The sequence below is a fragment of the Brachyhypopomus gauderio genome, unplaced genomic scaffold (genome assembly GCF_052324685.1).
Source record: "Brachyhypopomus gauderio isolate BG-103 unplaced genomic scaffold, BGAUD_0.2 sc93, whole genome shotgun sequence".
Lineage (NCBI taxonomy): Eukaryota > Metazoa > Chordata > Actinopteri > Gymnotiformes > Hypopomidae > Brachyhypopomus > Brachyhypopomus gauderio.
In genome coordinates this window covers 68,098-86,501 of record NW_027506914.1, presented here as the reverse complement: position 1 = coordinate 86,501, position 18,404 = coordinate 68,098, and the positions used below count along the sequence as shown (strand labels likewise).

General features: G+C 39.7%; 1 protein-coding gene across 1 annotated transcript; it reads left to right on the top strand.

The window, feature by feature from the left end:
- Window positions 1–1,395: 1,395 nt before the first annotated feature.
- LOC143495173 (uncharacterized) lies at window positions 1,396–6,488 on the top strand. The gene is made up of 9 exons (XM_076992468.1): window positions 1,396–1,541; window positions 1,702–1,856; window positions 1,944–2,080; window positions 2,192–2,285; window positions 2,632–2,743; window positions 2,839–3,062; window positions 3,156–3,327; window positions 3,471–3,598; window positions 3,694–6,488. Exons 3-9 carry the CDS (start codon window positions 1,989–1,991, stop codon window positions 4,009–4,011), a joined length of 1,140 nt encoding a protein of 379 aa, XP_076848583.1. The 5' UTR covers window positions 1,396–1,541; window positions 1,702–1,856; window positions 1,944–1,988; the 3' UTR covers window positions 4,012–6,488.
- Window positions 6,489–18,404: the final 11,916 nt, after the last annotated feature.

Sequence of the window (18,404 nt, the reverse complement as noted above, 5' to 3'; positions counted from 1 at the left end):
CACAGTAAAAAATGGAGTGTTAATACTTCAGAGTTAACTTATTTAAATCCAGAATGAGTACTTTTTACACTATGTAGTGTAAATGCAATCTAAAGGTGGAGTTAAAACCAAGTGTTAAATTCATAAAATGTACAATGAAAACCTTTACTCTTCAGAGTGTAAAATTCGCGCCTGAATGCTGAATGTGGTCTATTTGGTGCTGCTTCGAGCTTCAAGCTGCAAAACTAGTAAGTACTGTGTTTTTCTGTGTTTCGAACAACAAATTGTAGCATTTCTTTTCTATAAGAGATGAAGTTAGCTTTCCGTTTAGTGATGCTGAAATGTGAGAGTTTAATTACCAGTTAGCTCTAAATTTTAGTTGGTTGCTTGGAAGTTAGCATAAACAATTCGGAGCTTAGGCTACTTACTATATAGACCTATAGATTGTCAGTTGGTATGAGTTTAGTTTTGTAATTGTTTGTCAAGGAATAAAAAATACACATTTGATTAATATTTCCGAGTTTCTTCATTTTTATTGTCGACTCAAACATAAAAAGTAAGCAAATGTAAGCTATATTTGCTTGTTCAAGAGTCATATCGAGGACATACAACCAGTTATCATCCTCCAATAAATGTACAGTAATCCCTCATTTATCCGAATGATAACCGAAAATCGTAAAGAAGTATATATACACTATATTAAGGCTTTATAAACCCTCCCCACACGTTTATGCTACATAAAATTTGCGGGTTTGTTCTGTAGTCACTTGCGTTTAATCTAGCACTGGTAAGGCACACCGTATTCAGGTTGTGTTGAGGGAGTGATGACCTAGGTTGAACGGTGTATGAAAAAGGTCAGAACAAGGGAGTTGAGTGCATGTATAACTTCTCTTTCTCTCTAAAAGTGTTGGAAAGATTATGCAAAACCTGCGTGGCATTCTTACTCCCGCCGACACGCTACCATATATATATTTTCCGCCGATCGAATTCATTAATATCTTATGAAAACCAGCGAAGCCACTGAAGCGTGAAGCATCGAAGGATCACTGTACTTTACTTATAATCTCGCTGTGCTGTTCCTCATTACGTGGGGTAGCAGTTAGTGCAGGTGCCACCTTAAACTCTTAAATGTTAAATTTTCGTTGGTTTAATTGTTACTCATTGTTTTTTTTTCTACAGATTCAACATGTTAGTACGTGTTCGGTTTGGGGGAGAGCAAAAATATGTTAAGCTCCCCGAACTCACATTTGAGGAAGGTGTGTCAATGAAGTTTCTACAGTTTTATATGTCTAAAATCAAGGCTCCATATGATACTGCCGTCTTTTTCTTGCATCAGTATTGTTTTTAAAACTATAGGTTAATTAAAATAAGTGTGCTCGTTTTGTGAATTAAATGTTTGTATTTTTTTACAGTGCATTCCAAATTTAACATACCAGAGGATAGACTGCCAGACATCAAGGTGTATGACCAATCAGACACAGAAATTGATGCTGAAGTCTTTGAAGACATTGCAAAGGAGTCACCTGGAACTTTTCGAGTCACTCTAGCTAATGAAGAACTTGGTAATCATGCATCATTACTACTACAACTAAAATGTTATTATAAAGTGGAACAGCTACTATAAAACCAAGTACTTTGATACAGGTTTTCTTTATGTCTGTATTGTACTTTTTTTAAATCCATGTCATTTTACTGAATGTTTCTGTTATGTTTATATTTTAGAATTCACAGGCGCCTCTCAGTCATCCTCATCATCTGTAAGATCTGATGACACCATTATTCTAACCGTAACTTCCTGTGACCCGGATGCAGAAGCAGCCACTGGCGAAAGTAGCCAAGCTAAAAGACCATGTCGAATAAACTGTGAGGCAAAAGCGGTAGGTATTTAATTTAATTTTATTTTATTTTTTGGATGGGGATTGTTTTTGAGCTAATTATTTTCCAATTTTACTTCCAATCCAAAGTTGATTGAAAAAATCCTAGCATCGAAACCTGGTGGTGAACGAATTATGCAAGAGTATGCAAAAACCAAAACCTTGACAGATCCCACCAGAAGACAGATGATAAATATACTTGCCGCTGAGATGACAGAAACACATGGGTAAGCACGGACATATGTTTATGGTGAAGAAATTTTGTCTTTTCTATTTAGTAATCATTTTTATTTTTGAAGTTAAATTTGCTTGATTGAGTTTATATACCTTCCCTACAGGACATCTCCTCCGAAGAGTGTTAGGGTGATGTATGCACAGGGAATAGTTGGGCTGTTTCCTTATCTGGAGGATCCATATTCCCAACATGGATATGTAAGTAAAAGTGCAATATTAATCACATATTCACACTTTCATGTGTAAATATATTAATGTATTCAGCCATTCTGTGCAACTTTAGAATATTTTTCACAATTTTTCATAATCTGTGATGCAACTTCTCTTTTTTAAAATAGTTTGGCAACTATTATCTCATTGTTTTAAAGTGTACAGATATTTTTCATTTCTCTCAATTCACATGCTTAAAATATTTGTACTAAATGAAATAGAGGTTTATTGCCGCTTTTGTTTTGTTGCTTAGGTTTCCCAAACGTCATTCCACTTTTGCCACCTTGAATATTTTGTAAAAGATGCAGTTATGCATTAATTTTTATTTATTTAGGAACATTACTATGATCCAGAAAGTGGATCTGGATATCTGGCTTGGCGATTGAAGACCATACAAAGAAAAACAGCAGAAGAAAGAGGTGCCACAGGATGCAAATCGCCCAAAAGTAAGTTCAATAATGAATAATATATTAATGATTAATATAAGATTATAAGCTGAGAACTGTGCATTCAAGAGGCTATCACATTGTTTTGTCTGAAGTTGGTGGACCAGGTTGTGGCCGACAACCCTTCACCAGTGATGAAGTGCCAACTGATGAGGACATGGAAGCAGCCATTGCTGTTTTGAGATACTCTGCTGATGAAGGCACTGTCCGTTCCAAGATGAAAACTACCTTCTCTTATCGCCAAGCAATGATTAAAGATGCAAACAAATCAGCAGATGTCTTTTCTGTCTTCCCACGGTTCCTGGACACACCAGGACTGGTATTTAAATTATTTTAATCACTACATTGCAGAGATCACTCATGAAATCGTGTTTGTTTTTATTTTAGTTTGTTTGTGTTTGTTGCATTTCAGATAGAGCAAGACTTCAGACTTCTGTTTGGTGAGGTAACATCTAACAAGTTCCTGGAAAGGTGGCCAACAACCTTTAAAAGAAAAATAATGGAGGAAAGCCATGGACTTGTAGCAACCTCAGTTCTACTGGATTTATTGCAAAATGCTGAGTCTGCTAATGAAGATGAGCATGGTATGTGTGCTATTGTATCTTGACATTAATATTTCTTGTAGGTACACAATTTATTTTTGTAATGGTGCAGGTTTTTTGTTGATGTCTCATTTTAATGTAATTGTGATATTATGTCAACTTGACAATTCTTTACTGATCAGTAGCCTGGGACAGTGACATGTCTGCAATCATGCTGTTGTTGCATCTATTACCACCATCTGCACAAGGAAAAAAACGCCCCGGAAAGATGTCTGCATCTCAAGCTGTAGATCAGCTCATCAGATTTCAAAAGGTAAGTTGTTATTACAACACTAATGTAATGCACACTGCAAGGATATTTGAAATAATAAACTGGTCATATAACATTTCAATTTGTTTCCATTATAGGTTGGAACCAGTGTGCAGCAGCACCTAGACACCATCAAAGTAAGCTGTCAGCCCTATCTGCTTGCCCTGGGACCCACAAAGAACAACATTCACGCCTACTTCATTGTGATCGACAAATATGCACTTCCATGCAAGGCAACAGCTTCAGTGGGAGCTTTTGACGAACTCTTTAAGGCACATTTCGTCTTCGGTACGTCTTACAGTTCTTGCCTGAACAACTTTTTCACTTTTGTCCAAACAACTATCTACAACATTGACATGGGTGAAACAAAGGAGACTCCTCGAGTTGCAGAGTTAAGAGCCAGAATGTTGCATTAAACAAAAGTTAAAATATGAGGTGTTTCCTTTGTAAAAGTGACCATGGAAGTCCGAACAGCTTGGTCAAACATCTTAAGGTTATTCATGGACTCTGTACGGGAAGGACACTTTATCTTAAATGTGGTCAAGTGGGATGTTCACGTTCTTTTGGTAGCTTTTCTGGTTTCAGAAAGCATCTTAACAAGTGCCATGTAAACAGTTTATTAGATATTGAACAGATTGGTGATTTTGCAAGTTCTCAAAGTGACCTCAACATTTGTAATGCCATAGATGATGTGTCAGCTGAAAATGTAGAGTCCGAGTCAGGGCTGTCTTCTTTTCCTGACCTTGTTAATAGCTGTGCATCTGTAATAGCTGATCTGAAGACAGCAGGAGTTAGTCAAAGTTTAGTGAATTCCGTTGTAATTTCTATGGAGGATATTGTCCAAGATATTCATCAACATGCTAAAGAAAAGGTGATTAAGGTTGTCTGTAATGATGACAGACAACCTGAAATGTGCAAAAAGATTGAAGCATGTTTTGATGAGATAGAGAATCCTTTCATGGTTCTAAATTCTGAATACAAGCAATCTAAATTTTTAACAGACAAGTGGGAAACTGTAGAACCAGTTGAATGTGTAATTGGCTCAAGATTTGACACAAGACTAAACAAAAAAACTGGAACATATGATCAAAAAGTAGTTCAAGACAAATTCATGTATGTTCCAATTTTGTCTACTTTGCAGTTAATATTTAAAAGCCAGTATGCCCCAGAAATGTTGCAAACAACATGTCCCAACAGCTCAAAACTTGGAGATATTTGTGATGGATCTTTTTTTAAAAGTCACCCTCTGTTCTCAATAGAAAGACACACTCTTCAAATCCAAATTTTCTATGATGATTTTGAGGTGGCAAACCCTCTTGGTTCCAAGCGAGGTATTCATAAATTGGGTGGTATATATTTTACTTTGCGAAACTTCTCTCCAAAATGGAATTCTTGTCTAGCTAATATACACTTGTGTGCCTTGTTTCATGTTCAGGATCTTAAAAGGTATGGTTTTAATGCAATTCTTGCTCCTGTTGTTCAAGACATTAAAATTTTGGAGTGTGATGGTATTGACATTCCATTTTATGGTGGTCATATTCGTGGCAGTGTTGTACAAGTTACTGGTGATAATCTGGCTTTACATTGTTTGTTTGGTCTGGTGGAGTCCTTCAATGCAAGGTACTGCTGCAGGTTTTGTTTAGCAGAAAAACATGACTTTCAAACTGAATTTTCTGAAGATTCTCCTAAGATAGTACTGCGCACAAAAGAAATTCACAATGCTCACTGTCAAGAGATGACAATGAATCCATCACTTCCTCATGTTTTTGGTGTAAAGAGTTCATGTTTGCTGAACTCATTGCAGTATTTTCACACAACTGAGAACTTCTCAGTTGATGTGATGCATGATGTGTTAGAAGGGGTTGCCCAGTACGAATTAAAGTTGTTATTTGTCTATTTGAAGGAAAGACATATAACATCAGGAGAACTGTATTTACGAATACAAAGTTTTGATTATGGATTCATGGAAAAAAATAATAGACCAGCAACTTTAAATTTATGTGAAAGTTCTAATGATCTGGGCTTGAATGCAGTGCAGTCATGGTGCTTACTCAGGAATGTTCCTCTCATCTTTGGAGATTTGTTAACTTCCACCGACAAACACTGGGAACTTCTTCTTCTATTACTCCAGATTGTTAACATTGTTTTCTCACCCAAGTTATCTCAAGGTCTGAGCGTTTATTTGAAGCACTTAATTGTGGAACATCATAAGCTGTTCAAGCAGTTGTTTCCTCAGAAAAAACTTTTACCAAAACACCATTTTCTTATCCATTACCCTCGCTGCATCCAAAAAATTGGACCTGTCCTTCATAGTTGGTGTATGCGGTATGAGGGCAAACATAATTTTTTTAAAAAACAACTTAAATCATTTAAAAACATTACCAAAACATTGGCAAAAAAACATCAAAATCACATGGCAAACAGTTGGCAGTCCTCAACAACATTTAGACGTTTAGACATGGGTCCAGGAAAAATGGTGTCTTTGAATGTGGTAAAAGGAGGTTCTGGAATTGCCACGGAAATGCAGGTGCCCAGTAGCACTCAGGTTTTGAAAGTGAGTTGGGCTAAATATCATGGGTTTGTTTATCGCCCAAACTTGGTTATCTGTGGTAAAGTCGAATCTGAAATGCCTCTGTTTTATATAATTGATTCTGTTCTGATAGTACATGAAAGATTGTTGCTGCTCACTGTGCCTTTAATTACTGTAGCTTTTCGAGAACATTTCCATGCATTTGAAGTGAATAAGTCAAAACATGATTTTTGTTTTTTTCATGTTGATAGCCTGTGTTATCATAGGCCTTTTGACATACAAAGGTCATATGAAACAGATGACACCGCACTGTTGATTGTCCCATATTGTTTTCTTTGGTAAATTAGTAATTTTTCATTTGGTCACTGATGTATTTATTTTAAGTTATTTTAGTATCCAATGGCACAGGATAAGCAATGTTTGCACATGTTTGTGCAGTGTTTTATTATGTCATTAAATGCTGCATTACTTTCATCTTCAATCAATCAAGGTTTATTTGTATCTTTGAGTTTATTTGGATCTTGAGTTATTGTTTTTTGTTTTTGTGACGCTGGGCGGCGACAGACGGACGAGACACAGAATCCGTATTTCGTCTTGACAGACGTCACTTTTATTTTTACAATTATTGCGCAATCGGCGCACGAATAATAAACAGGTACACACAACGTGTAGACTTAGACAACGACGAGCACAGGACACTGCGCGAGCGCACATTAAATAGACAAATCACATTAACCCCACGTGATTACGAGACGATTCACAGGTGAGACGGATTATCACATGACATAGCCATCACCACGGAATATCCACAGACGCAGACGATGCACGTAGACTACGTAAACACACGCCCAAAAGGGAGGGGCCGGGGTCCTCAACGTGACAGTTTTTAGAAGATAATTACAGTAATGGGCAATTTGATCCAATTATTACAATTAAATGTAGCAAATACTAAATGCAACTCCATTAAGGTTAAATGCAATTACACAATAAAGTGTAAATATTTTACCTTTTTTAGAGTTAAAGTAACTCTGATATAATGTTATTATATTGCTCTATCCGTGTTATTAAATCACAGTGTTAAATATTTCAACACATGTTGGAGTTAATATTAACTCTATTTTTAGTTAAATTTACTCTGAAAATCTAACACTGTCTATAGAGTGAAGTTAACACTGTTTTGGAGTGGGACCAAATGTTATCTGAAACGGAGTTAAATTCAACTCTGTAGGTGTTAATTTAACACTTCATTTTTTACTGTGTACTACTACTACTATTACTAATAATAATTATAATAATAATAAGCATTATATATAAACATTATATATATATATATATATATATATATATATATATATATATATATATATATATATATATATATATATATATATATCACCTTTCAAAAGCTGCAAATTATATGATGTCCACCCACACACTCATACATTCTCCTCTGACAATGGAACTACTCAAACACACACTTACTTAAATAACTTTGCTTTTCAGAGTCTTCTCAGACGCTTTATCAAGCGGGATGCCCTGGACATTACTCCATACAAGCTTGTAAGGCTTGACGTCACAGACCAGAAACTTTGGGTCAGTCCAAGGGAGGTCGACATTGGTATGGGGGCAGCAGCTATCCTCAAGGTATGTCATCCAGGTGTGGGACATCCAGTATATTCATCCCTTTTAATCAGAACAATTCAGTAATTGTTGTTGCAGAATATCTAAGCACCATGATGTTAGGTCATAGATGTGTGACTAATTAGGAACGTTTTAGCTGTATGTCCATGAGTTATATGATATGTTCAGAGTTGTTTGAGTTGTTCTGGAGATTTGACAAACCACTTTATTTTTGCCAGGGACTGTCGGGGGCCAAAAGTAGTGTAAACGAGCATGGAGTCTTGCAATTTCTGAAAGACTGTGAGATTGCCCTCTCAAGCATCTGCAAGAAAGCTTTGGATAAGTGCCCTCTGAAGTACTCTGTAGTACGAAACATGATGTGTTTGGACCCAAACAAAATGTACTCCAAGCCAGATGAGTGCCTGCAGAAAATGAGGTGTTTCATCCAGAAGTTTGTGCAGGATAATCAGTTGACGGGTGGAATATCTGCTGGTAAATTTTTGAAATAGAAATATCATGGAATAGACTATTAGGTTCATTAATTTCTTAGCTAAGAAATAATATTTATTCCCACATGGATATTAATATTCTCTTTAAACATTGAAATGACATTTCCTACACCAAGTCTCTTATTTTGACAGGGAGTATTCACTTGGCCAGTATATTCATGTTCATGAGTGCCTCACTAAGTGCTGATATTTGACACAAATTGAAATTATACACAATTAACCGTGTATAACAAATTTGGGTGTTTTGGGATCAGTCACAGCTTGAGAGGCAGGGGGCACTTTTTGTATTTGTTGAGTGATAGATTAATTTAGTTACACAAGTCTTTGAATATATGCTAAAATTATTGTTATCAATTATTAATGTTATGGTTTTAATTTTGTTCTGACATTATTAATTCATTCAAACTTTGTGTGTTTTGCTATTGTTGTTGTATGAATATTTATGTTTTTCTAATTGCAGGTGATATGATTTCACAGCAGTTTGAGACCTTCTTGTTTAACAATGCCAGAGCTGAAGACTTCATGTCATTCAGTCCACAAGTCCAAGGCTCCAGAGTTGATGTATTTTTACATCATCACATCAGCAGTTCTTACCCTGAGCTCTGGAGTTTTTGCAAGAAGTTGCTGCTCTTATCCCATGGGCAAGCAGAAGTTGAACGGGGGTTCTCAGTCAACAAAGAGGTGGAAACATGCAACATAGCAGAGGATACCATTATTGCACAGAGACTTGTCTGTGACCATGTCCGAGTGTATGGTTCAGTGTCCAAAGTACCACTTACAAAAGAGATGCTGAACTACTGTGCAACTGCACGCACCAGGTACAGAGCTTACCTGGAAGAGGAAAAAAGCAAGAAGGAAATGGCTGAACAAAAACTGAAGAGAAAGAATGCAGAAGAAAGCATAGAAGAACTAAAGAGGAGAAGAACATCTATACAAAATGTGTGCGAGAGTCTCCAAAAGGATGCAGACAACTTCGCAGAACAAGCAGAGAATACTGCAGGGACCAAGATGGCAACACTTATAACAAAGTCAAACACACTGAGGAGACGTGCAAAAGAAAAAAGAGCAGTTACTAATTCTTACTAGTGAAATTGAAGAGAAGACTGCCGAGCTGCGAAACATGGGAGACAAACACAGTCAAACAACTCTATAGATTGTCTCTGGCAGAAGTATGGTGCAGAACAAGTTGGATATTTTAGTTGTTTGGATATTTTAGTTGTTTATAGAACAACTTTAATTCTTAAGTTCTTTAGTTATTTAAAGAGTTCTCTTAACAGTGCACTTTCATATTTATTTAATAGTTATTTAAATTTTTTTTTTAAGTTTTTTGTTCCCTAAGGTGGACTGCATTATTTATTTCAGTTAAGTAAAAAGTTTTGTATACTATTACCTTGTTTGTCATTTTTTACAACAGTCACAGACGTAATTGGGGGGGGGGGGGGGGGGGGGAGCGGTACTTTTTAAAAAGCTGGATTTGGTCCCCCACAGTTTTTAACGGTTAAAAAAAAAAAAACAAATATTTAAATAGCGACGAACCTAGCGCTAGGACCATGCAGAAAACAACCGCTCCGATAACACGTGAACACCCCCACAACACCCCCCGGCGTCAACACTTTGCGGTCACCACCCCCCCCCCCCCCCCCCCCCCGGTCTACGATCTGGAAAACGCCAGAACCCCCATTTGTGTCCCCCCCACCTGTTATTAATTTTTCTTGTGAGAGGTATTAAAAAGGTCTTAAATGTCATTGAATTTGAGATTTAAAAATGTGCAGATACCCTGTTCACAAAAGTAACAAGGGCTAGAATCAATCTGTACATGCCAATGTAAGCTATGAACAGAAGAGAAATCTTATCTTATTTCAGTATTAGATGAGAGAACTTGCATTACTATCCTGCTTTTAAAAAATCACTTGACACCAGGTACTAGCAGAAGCTGGTCCTAAACTAGATTTTTTAATTATGCCAATTTAATAATTTTAAATGAGTGCACAGTATCTTGGAATTTGGCAGGCCCAAAACCAGGTCTTAAATTAATTTCGTATTTCTGCTCAGCTATTATGACATTCTCGTTTTTTATTTGTCTAGATGGAACTACTGAAGATGAAGATCCACTTTCTGTACCACAAGTGCTGCAGTGACTAACTGGGCAGTGACACAGGCACTTACTACTTTCAGAAAGAGAGAACTTTAAGATTGTAGTGCACTTTGATCACACTTGCATAGAACGCATGCAAAGCCACACAATTTGTTATCCACTTGTTAGTGCATGTACACACACAATCACATTTCCTACTGCACACTTTGTGCAATACTGTGAATTTAAAGAAAACATAGCAACAGCAATCAAATGTGGTGCAGGCTTTTATAGAATCTAAAAAGCCTGTTAACCTCTCTAAATGGTTATTAAATGGTTATTACTAAATGTTGGTTTCATAGTTATAAAATATTTTCTTACAACATACTGCACTGTTGATAATTTTATTGTGCAGTGTTTAATACATTTACTATGCCTGTTCCAATTTAATGTAGAATACTCCTGTTAAAAAAATCCAATAAAATGAATAATACAAAAAGGACTGGCATTCTCTCATATTTACTCTGCTGAGGAAGATTTTAGTCAAAACTTGTTAAAGGGCAAATTGTAAAGTGTATACAATGCTTCAAGTGTACCTCTACATCTGGCTCAGCCACAGGTGTTTGGAGGTTCCCAATGTGCCACAGCTGCTCTGGAGAGAGGTTTCCTTCTGTTCTGATGGGATGCCTGTTCCAGCTACTCAGGAAGCACTCCAGGTCAGACTTCAATCGTGGAAGAAACACATAATGCACACAAAAGAGGTGCATTTCATCTGTGCAGTCAACCAACCGCTCTTCTTCCATTGTATGCAGTACATCGTAGTAGTTACAGGTGACAGCTGACCACTGATCATGAAAGCTAAGGGTGTTAATCAACTCATGTAGACTGTTAATAAGTTCCAGTGGAATATTTAGGACATGTGATGCCATTGTGGCTAAGGAAAGCTCTTGCTGAGCAACATTCACAAGGTAATCCAAATCTAGTGTTTCATTTCTGAGAATCAAGCTGAATCATGTTTGAATCCTTTGCAAGATTTCATTACATACTTGATCCTGCAGGCACAGATGTTATCAAATCAGCACTGAGAAACATTTGTGTCTATACAAACACATTTCATTACATGACTCTTAAAAAGTCTCGCTCACAGATTGTGCTACATTTTTTATAGCAGTAAGAAAAAACATTGTCATAGTTAAGTTAAACTGACATAATTAAGAATGGCACTGGGATCTAAAAGTACGTGTATAAGTAGTATGTAGAAATACATAAGCCAAAGATAAGCCAAGTTTCTCATTGTATGCCAAAACAGATGTAATGGTTTTATCCTAATCCTTTAAAACAGACCATAATTGACCTACCTGGGACTGCATCTTGGCTCAGGCCCTCCTCAGATGTCACAACTGCTCTACAGAGAGAACAACTAAAACTGTTGTTGCATGCATATCTACCCAGAGATGACACGTCTGTGTGCGAGCGTGTCTATTCACTCGCTCACTTGGTCAATAACAGTGCGCTAGCTAGCAAGCAATCATGATAAATAGCTAACTTGTAAGCAAGCAAGGAATCGTTATAGATAGACTAGCAATCACGATAGATAGATAGATAGATAGATAGATAGATAACAACCGTGGTAATTAGCTAGCTAGAAATCATGATAGATGTCTAGTTAGGTCATTATTTTAAAGCGAACACGGAGCTTATCTTACATATAATTCAAACTTAACAAAACAATATGTCTGGTACAGCAGATACAACGAACACAGATCAATACTTACACACTAATAAAGTTATTTTGTGAGTTGTCCTCTTATGTCCGTACAGGAGTTTTCAGGCCTGCTGTGCTAAACAACTTCTTCTGGGTCACCGAGTTTCCCATTAGCCAATGGGAACGCACCCCTAGAAAACCCCGCCCACGCAAGATCTTTGTGTCAGAATTGCAAACAAAAAGTCAGGCAGCGCAAAGGAGACAGCTGGCAACGCAAACGTGACAACGAGAGCAAACGTCTGGTCAGTGAGAAACAAGCAAAGAGAATCGCAAGCAAGGGCACATAATATTTGCAAAACAATTATTTCTGCAATACTTTAAACCAGTAGTCATTTACACTTTTGATAATGAGTTTTGCTTTTGAGCTGACATTTTTATCACTTCAGTAACATTATTTCTCTCTTGAGTTCTTGATTTTGTTTGCTATTTAAGAAGTTTTGTTTGATAATTTTGGCACAAATCTGATTCCATACAGGTGCAGTTCTAAATGTTTTAAAATCAGAATGTCTCTGGATTGGAGATCTGGATCTGAAGTTTAAAACTGATATCCCCGAACGATCACAGATTAAGGTCTTAGGTATTTGGATAGATAACCAAAAGTATGTAGACTATAATTGGGAACAGAAACAAGAAGAAATTAAGGTTGAAATTAAAAAATGGTCATATAAAAATTTGAGTTATAAAGCAAGAATAGGTATTTTAAAAATGTTTTTTCTTTCTAAAATCCTTTTTCTAGTATGCGTATTTCCACCCTCTGACAGGTGGTGCAAGAGGATTAATAAGATATTATGTAATTTTATTTGGAATACAACAAGGGAAGTGACTTGTTGGGAATTTTCTTCTCCGACCCAGACGGGCCCCAACACCGCCCCGATGAACCGACTGGTTTTTGACTGAGTGGTCCAAGCAAAGTCTTGACAACAAAAGTTCTTTTAAAATGATTTATATAGAATATTAATGAATGCAATATAATAGAAGTATTCGTGGTACAAACTCTTCAGTGCACTGGTGCTAGTTGCCTAGGAATCTACCTAACCCAAGTGGATCTCAGCAGTGTCCAAGCGAAAAGCCTGTCGTGCTGGGCGATGTCCTTTCTTTCATACTCTCTGTCCATAAGTTTCGATTTGTTAAGTTTCGATAACTCCCCAATCCTGGCTGCTCTCCATGGAAAATCACCTGCTCCTCTTCTCCCAGCCTGTGTGCCTGGTTATCTAAAAACTGCTTGCTACACATCCTGCACTGAATAGGCCCCTTCTGTTCTCCTCAAGGCCACTGAGGCCTCCTTACTCCTGCTTTCCCACAGTCTTCCTGAAAAACACTAAATTGACACATCAAGTTATTAGCCTTTAATTTTCTTTTTTCCAACATTCCCCCTTTTAGACCAAAACATTGGTCTAACTCTAGTCTAATACTAAAATCTATCTAGCCCAGTGCACTTATTAAAAGAAAGACAATCATAAAAATCCCTAAATGTGTATACATTCATAGTGTGACTATGTCAGTTAGTACAACGTCTATGTGTTCTTTTATGTGATTGGTGGGTTCTGGATCACTCCCCAGTCGTGGGCCGAGACCTTTCAGACTATTCGGAGATGCCCCCCTTCATCTCCCACGGTCTCGTGACTTGACGTTGTCCCCGAGACCCAGGTCCCGCCTGGTGGGAGATCACCTCGACCCGTTCTATTAATGTGCCCATGTGTCATGCATATTACTTTTAAGCTAGTGAATCAGCTTTCATGTGCTGTTGGTTGTGCTCTAATGTGTGGTGCGTCTTCATTCTTCATCAGTCGCTGTCGCTGCCAATACCTACAAAGCAAGCATAATTAATCAAAAACAACAAGTTTTTCACACAGAATCGTCTTCTTCAGATGATATGTCATCATCATCCTCCACCATCAGTGGCATGGTGTATGGTGGTGGGTTCTTTGCATCCCCCTTCTCAATCGCGGCTGTGATCAACCTTTGGGTGAGAGATCTGATACATGGTATACAACAACATCCACAAATAACAACAATTGCAATGAACACTGCTACTGACATAAACAAGGACATAATCAGTGCCTTCCATTTCCCAAACACCTTCGTGAACCACTCCTCCATGGGGTTACTGATACCTGAGGCCTCCTGCATCTCCTTAGATAAAGCCTTCAGTCCGTCCAGAGCTCTGGTCACCGACCCGTCCGGTGCGGTGTTATTGGGAATGAAGGTACAACAGTTGTCGCCAAACATGAAACATACACCCCCTTTTTCCGCTAGGAGCATATCTAGAGCCATTCTGTTTTGTACGGCCATCAGTGAGGTAGCTCTCAGTTGTTCGCTCAGCCCCTCTATTGCGTCTCTCGTTAGGTTGGTTAATCTCAGCACATTGTAATGGACAAAGTTGATCCTATCTACATTCTTGTTCGGTGTTACTGGAAACAAGGCTGATATAATTGGAATGTTCTCAAAGCCCGTAGCTATTTGATCAACTAGCTTGTATTCATTGGGAACCCCCCGAGGCACTCCTATGGAGTCAATGTATGTTGGTGACCCTATGGACAAATCAAAGGCGTCACGCTTCTTTCTCCCTTGGGCTATAGCAGGCTGCGGTGTGATTTCCCTCAGCCCTATCATTGTTATTGGTGTGATTAGTCTAACCATAGCACAGATTCCTTTAGCTTTTCCTGGTATTAATGCCAACAGAGTGTGTCCTCCGCAGTACCACCAGATCCCTGCCCGGGCTACTCTCCCTATCCCCGGGACCTTCGTTGTGGCGTTACACCAATCTGGTTCAATTTCTCCCACACTCATGATTGCGTCTTTCTCGGTCAAGTTAAAACATTGGTACTGTCCTTTAAGTTTTACTGGCACGAAAGGAGCGTTACCTCCTTCCAAATTTTTGACATACGGAAAAATACTGTCCAGGCTGGAACAATTTGAGGTCGTAATACTTTTCACCTTAGTTAAATTCAACATACACTGATATCCTACTGGATCTGTTTCAGGATTCAGTGGGGCTGGTGAGGTCATTAACGCGGGTCGGGCCGCTGCACAGGCCACACAACCTTCTAACCCATTTTCTCTACTGTTTTGTTCTAGCCATGACAACCACAAATTCGAGCCGCTGTAACCGGTTGCTAATTCTATTAACTGCTGGGACGATAATTTAGTGAAATCTGTGGTTAGAGTGAACTTGTCTGCTGAATCCTCCACCTCTTTTATTTTTGCCTCAGGTTTTGCTGGGCTGAGTGGCTTGGGTTTGGTTAAATAGCTGAGTTTAATTATTCCCCATATGTCACGTCCTGATTGCTCCACCCCCAGGGTGAAGTACAACGGTCTGTTATTACCCCATATCTGCCCATTCCATCTGACAGAAAAAGTTACTGGATTTTGGGACACGTGATAATCTCGCTGAAACGACACATCGACCCACCATTTGCTCAAAGAGGTCGTGGAAGGGTTACCTTTCTTATCTCCTAATGTCGGTTTCCATCTCCCCGAGTACTTTATCACCGACCCCCAACCAGGACACCAGTCTGCACTATAGAAACTTCCCCTTCCTTGACAGCCCGCATTAACTTGATTAGTCCAACATATGTACAAATCACATCCCCTGTATGAGGCATTGGCTCCCCCGCAGTCCACTACCTCACATAAGTCAAAAGTCCAGCTCGAGGCTGTACCATCTCTATAACTCAACTCCACACCTCCGTATGTCCGTACACACCGGTCCTTGGACTGTCCTACTGGCCTGGTTCCAGCTCCTCTTGGTTTTCTTACTTTAAAGTCTATTTTCTCTGGTTTGGTCGCGTTTACTAGCGGGTTAGGGCTGTGGATCTCATCGGGCCTCACCTCTTTGCAGGCAGTGTGATTGTCGTCCCACCGACATAAAGTCACGTTCACGTTATTGGATTGTTTCTGATTTCCTACACTAAATATCACCACCGCTCCTATTATCACCGCGGCTAGAAATGTTCCCCCCCATAGCCAAGTCCATGTTCTCAAAGTTAATCTCCCTACTCTAACATATTGTTGGTACTGAGCCTCATCTGGACGTCCGACACGTCCCGACAACATGTCTCTTATTTCCCACAGTTCCATCCTAGGATGGAAGATGGTGCACCACCACCTTGGTACCGGTTGGTTTAAGTAAAGTTTTAATGATTGGTTTCACAGTCCTCCAGTCTAATCCGTCTAGTCCACAACCCAGCTTCGGTATGGCTAGAGTGTTAATGTTCAATGATATTAACAATGTGGCCAGGTGTTGTATGCTTGAAATCAGATCTCCTAATTCTGGCTTCTCCCTGTAGTATCTTTTGGTCACTAAATGAAATATAATGTGTGTCTGTGTGGTTTGTGTGGCACACTTGCCTATGGGCACCTTGGCTATACCTGTAGTGCCAAACGCTTGTCTGATCTGCAGAGCCACTCCAGCTCCCAGGTTCAGGTCCGCGCTCACACAGTGTGCTATAGCCTCACAGTCAGTCTCCAACAGGTCTCCTTCACCTTCCTCCCACCAGTCCTCGGCTGTGATGTATTCTCTGTAAAAAGCTACACTGGGGTCGGTACTCACCACTAACTCCTTCCCTGGGGCTTCTCCTGTCTCCTCCAGGTGTGTCTTGATCTCTCCTGTGGTTCTTGTTGGTTCTTTTGCTGCAACACAGTGTGAAATGTGGTACCAAGTCTTACCTTTGTCTTTCCTCACTTTCACTGAGTGCTCGTTGGCACCTTCGACCTCCCACGGGCCTGTCCACCGTGGCTCGTTCCACTTCCTCTTGTGCACCTTGATCCTTACCCAATCCCCTGGCTTCACCTTCACCTTGGGTGATTCCAGGTCTTCTTCTCCTTTTTCCTGTTGAACAGACTTATTGATTTCACAAAGCAACTTGGTTAATTCTCTCATGTACTCTGACATCTCCTGTTCCTGGATTTCCAAAGCTGGTCCCTCAATCCTCGGTCGAGGGCACCCTGGCATGGGTCGTCCTGTCATGAGCTGGTGTGGTGAGAGATTGTATTCTCCCGTGGGGGTCGCTCTCATGGACATCAACACTAGTGGCAGCGCCTGAACCCAGTCCATGTCTCCTGCTGCGCACACCTTGGCCAGTTTAGTCTTAATGGTCTGGTTGGCTCTTTCCACCAACCCCTGTGACTGCGGGTGGTAGACAGTGCCAAACTTGTGGGTTAGGCCCAGCTTTTGTTCTACTTCTGCCAAGTGTTTGTTATCAAAGTGGGACCCATTGTCACTTCTAATCACTTTTGGTAGGCCGTACCTGGGAATCAACTCATTTTGCAACCATTTTATGACTGATTTTGAATCTTCCTTTTTGGTGGGTATAGCTTCTACCCACTTGGTGAATCTGTCTACCATGACCAACAGGTACCTGTACCCCCTTACCCTGTTGTCTGGCCCCATGTCTGTGTAATCGATCACAATCTCCTCAAATGGCCCCGCGGGCACTGGGTATCCTCCAATTCTCACCCGGTATGGTTTCTTCACATTGTATGACTGACAGATATCACATTCGCTCACGTATTGCTTCACATGGTCTCTGAGGTATGGATGCCACCATAAACATTTTAATTTGGTCACCATGGCCGACACTCCGGAGTGAGTAGGCCCATGTGCTTCGCATAGTATCAATTTCATCTTCTCTAAGGGCAAAACTACTCTCCCTTCTGGACTCCTCCAGAGTCCTTTAGTGACTGTGGCTCCCCGGTCTATCCACAATTGCTTCTCATAGACCGTGGCTTGTTCTTGGATCTGTGCCAGGTGGCTCTCCGTCAACTCAGGCATGTTATGAGTTTCCAGCAACAACAAGCTCTGTGGGTTGTACCCTCCAGCAGCTTTGGCTGCTCTGTCAGCAGCTTCATTACCTCTAGAAACAAAACTGTCATTACCCTGATGTCCTCTTACCTTTATCACTGCCACTTCTTTGGGTAACATGATAGCTTCACTCAACTCATGTACTGCTCTCAAATGTTTGATTGGCTGTCCTGTGGCGTTAGTGTACCCATTATCCATCCACCTGACTAGTTCATGGTGGATGACCCCGTGCACGTATGCTGAATCTGTGTAAATGTTCACAATCTGACCTGACGCGTGTTCCAGTGCTCTAGTGAGTGCGACCATTTCTGCCAGCTGAGCTGAAGCTGGTTGTGGAACCACTCCTGATTCCACCTCCTCCCACTCTTCCCCACATGCTTGTACCACAGCGTAAGAGGCCTTCAGTTCGTTACCTTGTCTCCAACAACTCCCATCTGAACAGAGTTCCCATGCTCCTGGTTTAGTAATTCTGACCTTGTGCAGTTCTGGTCTGAGCTGAATGTATCTT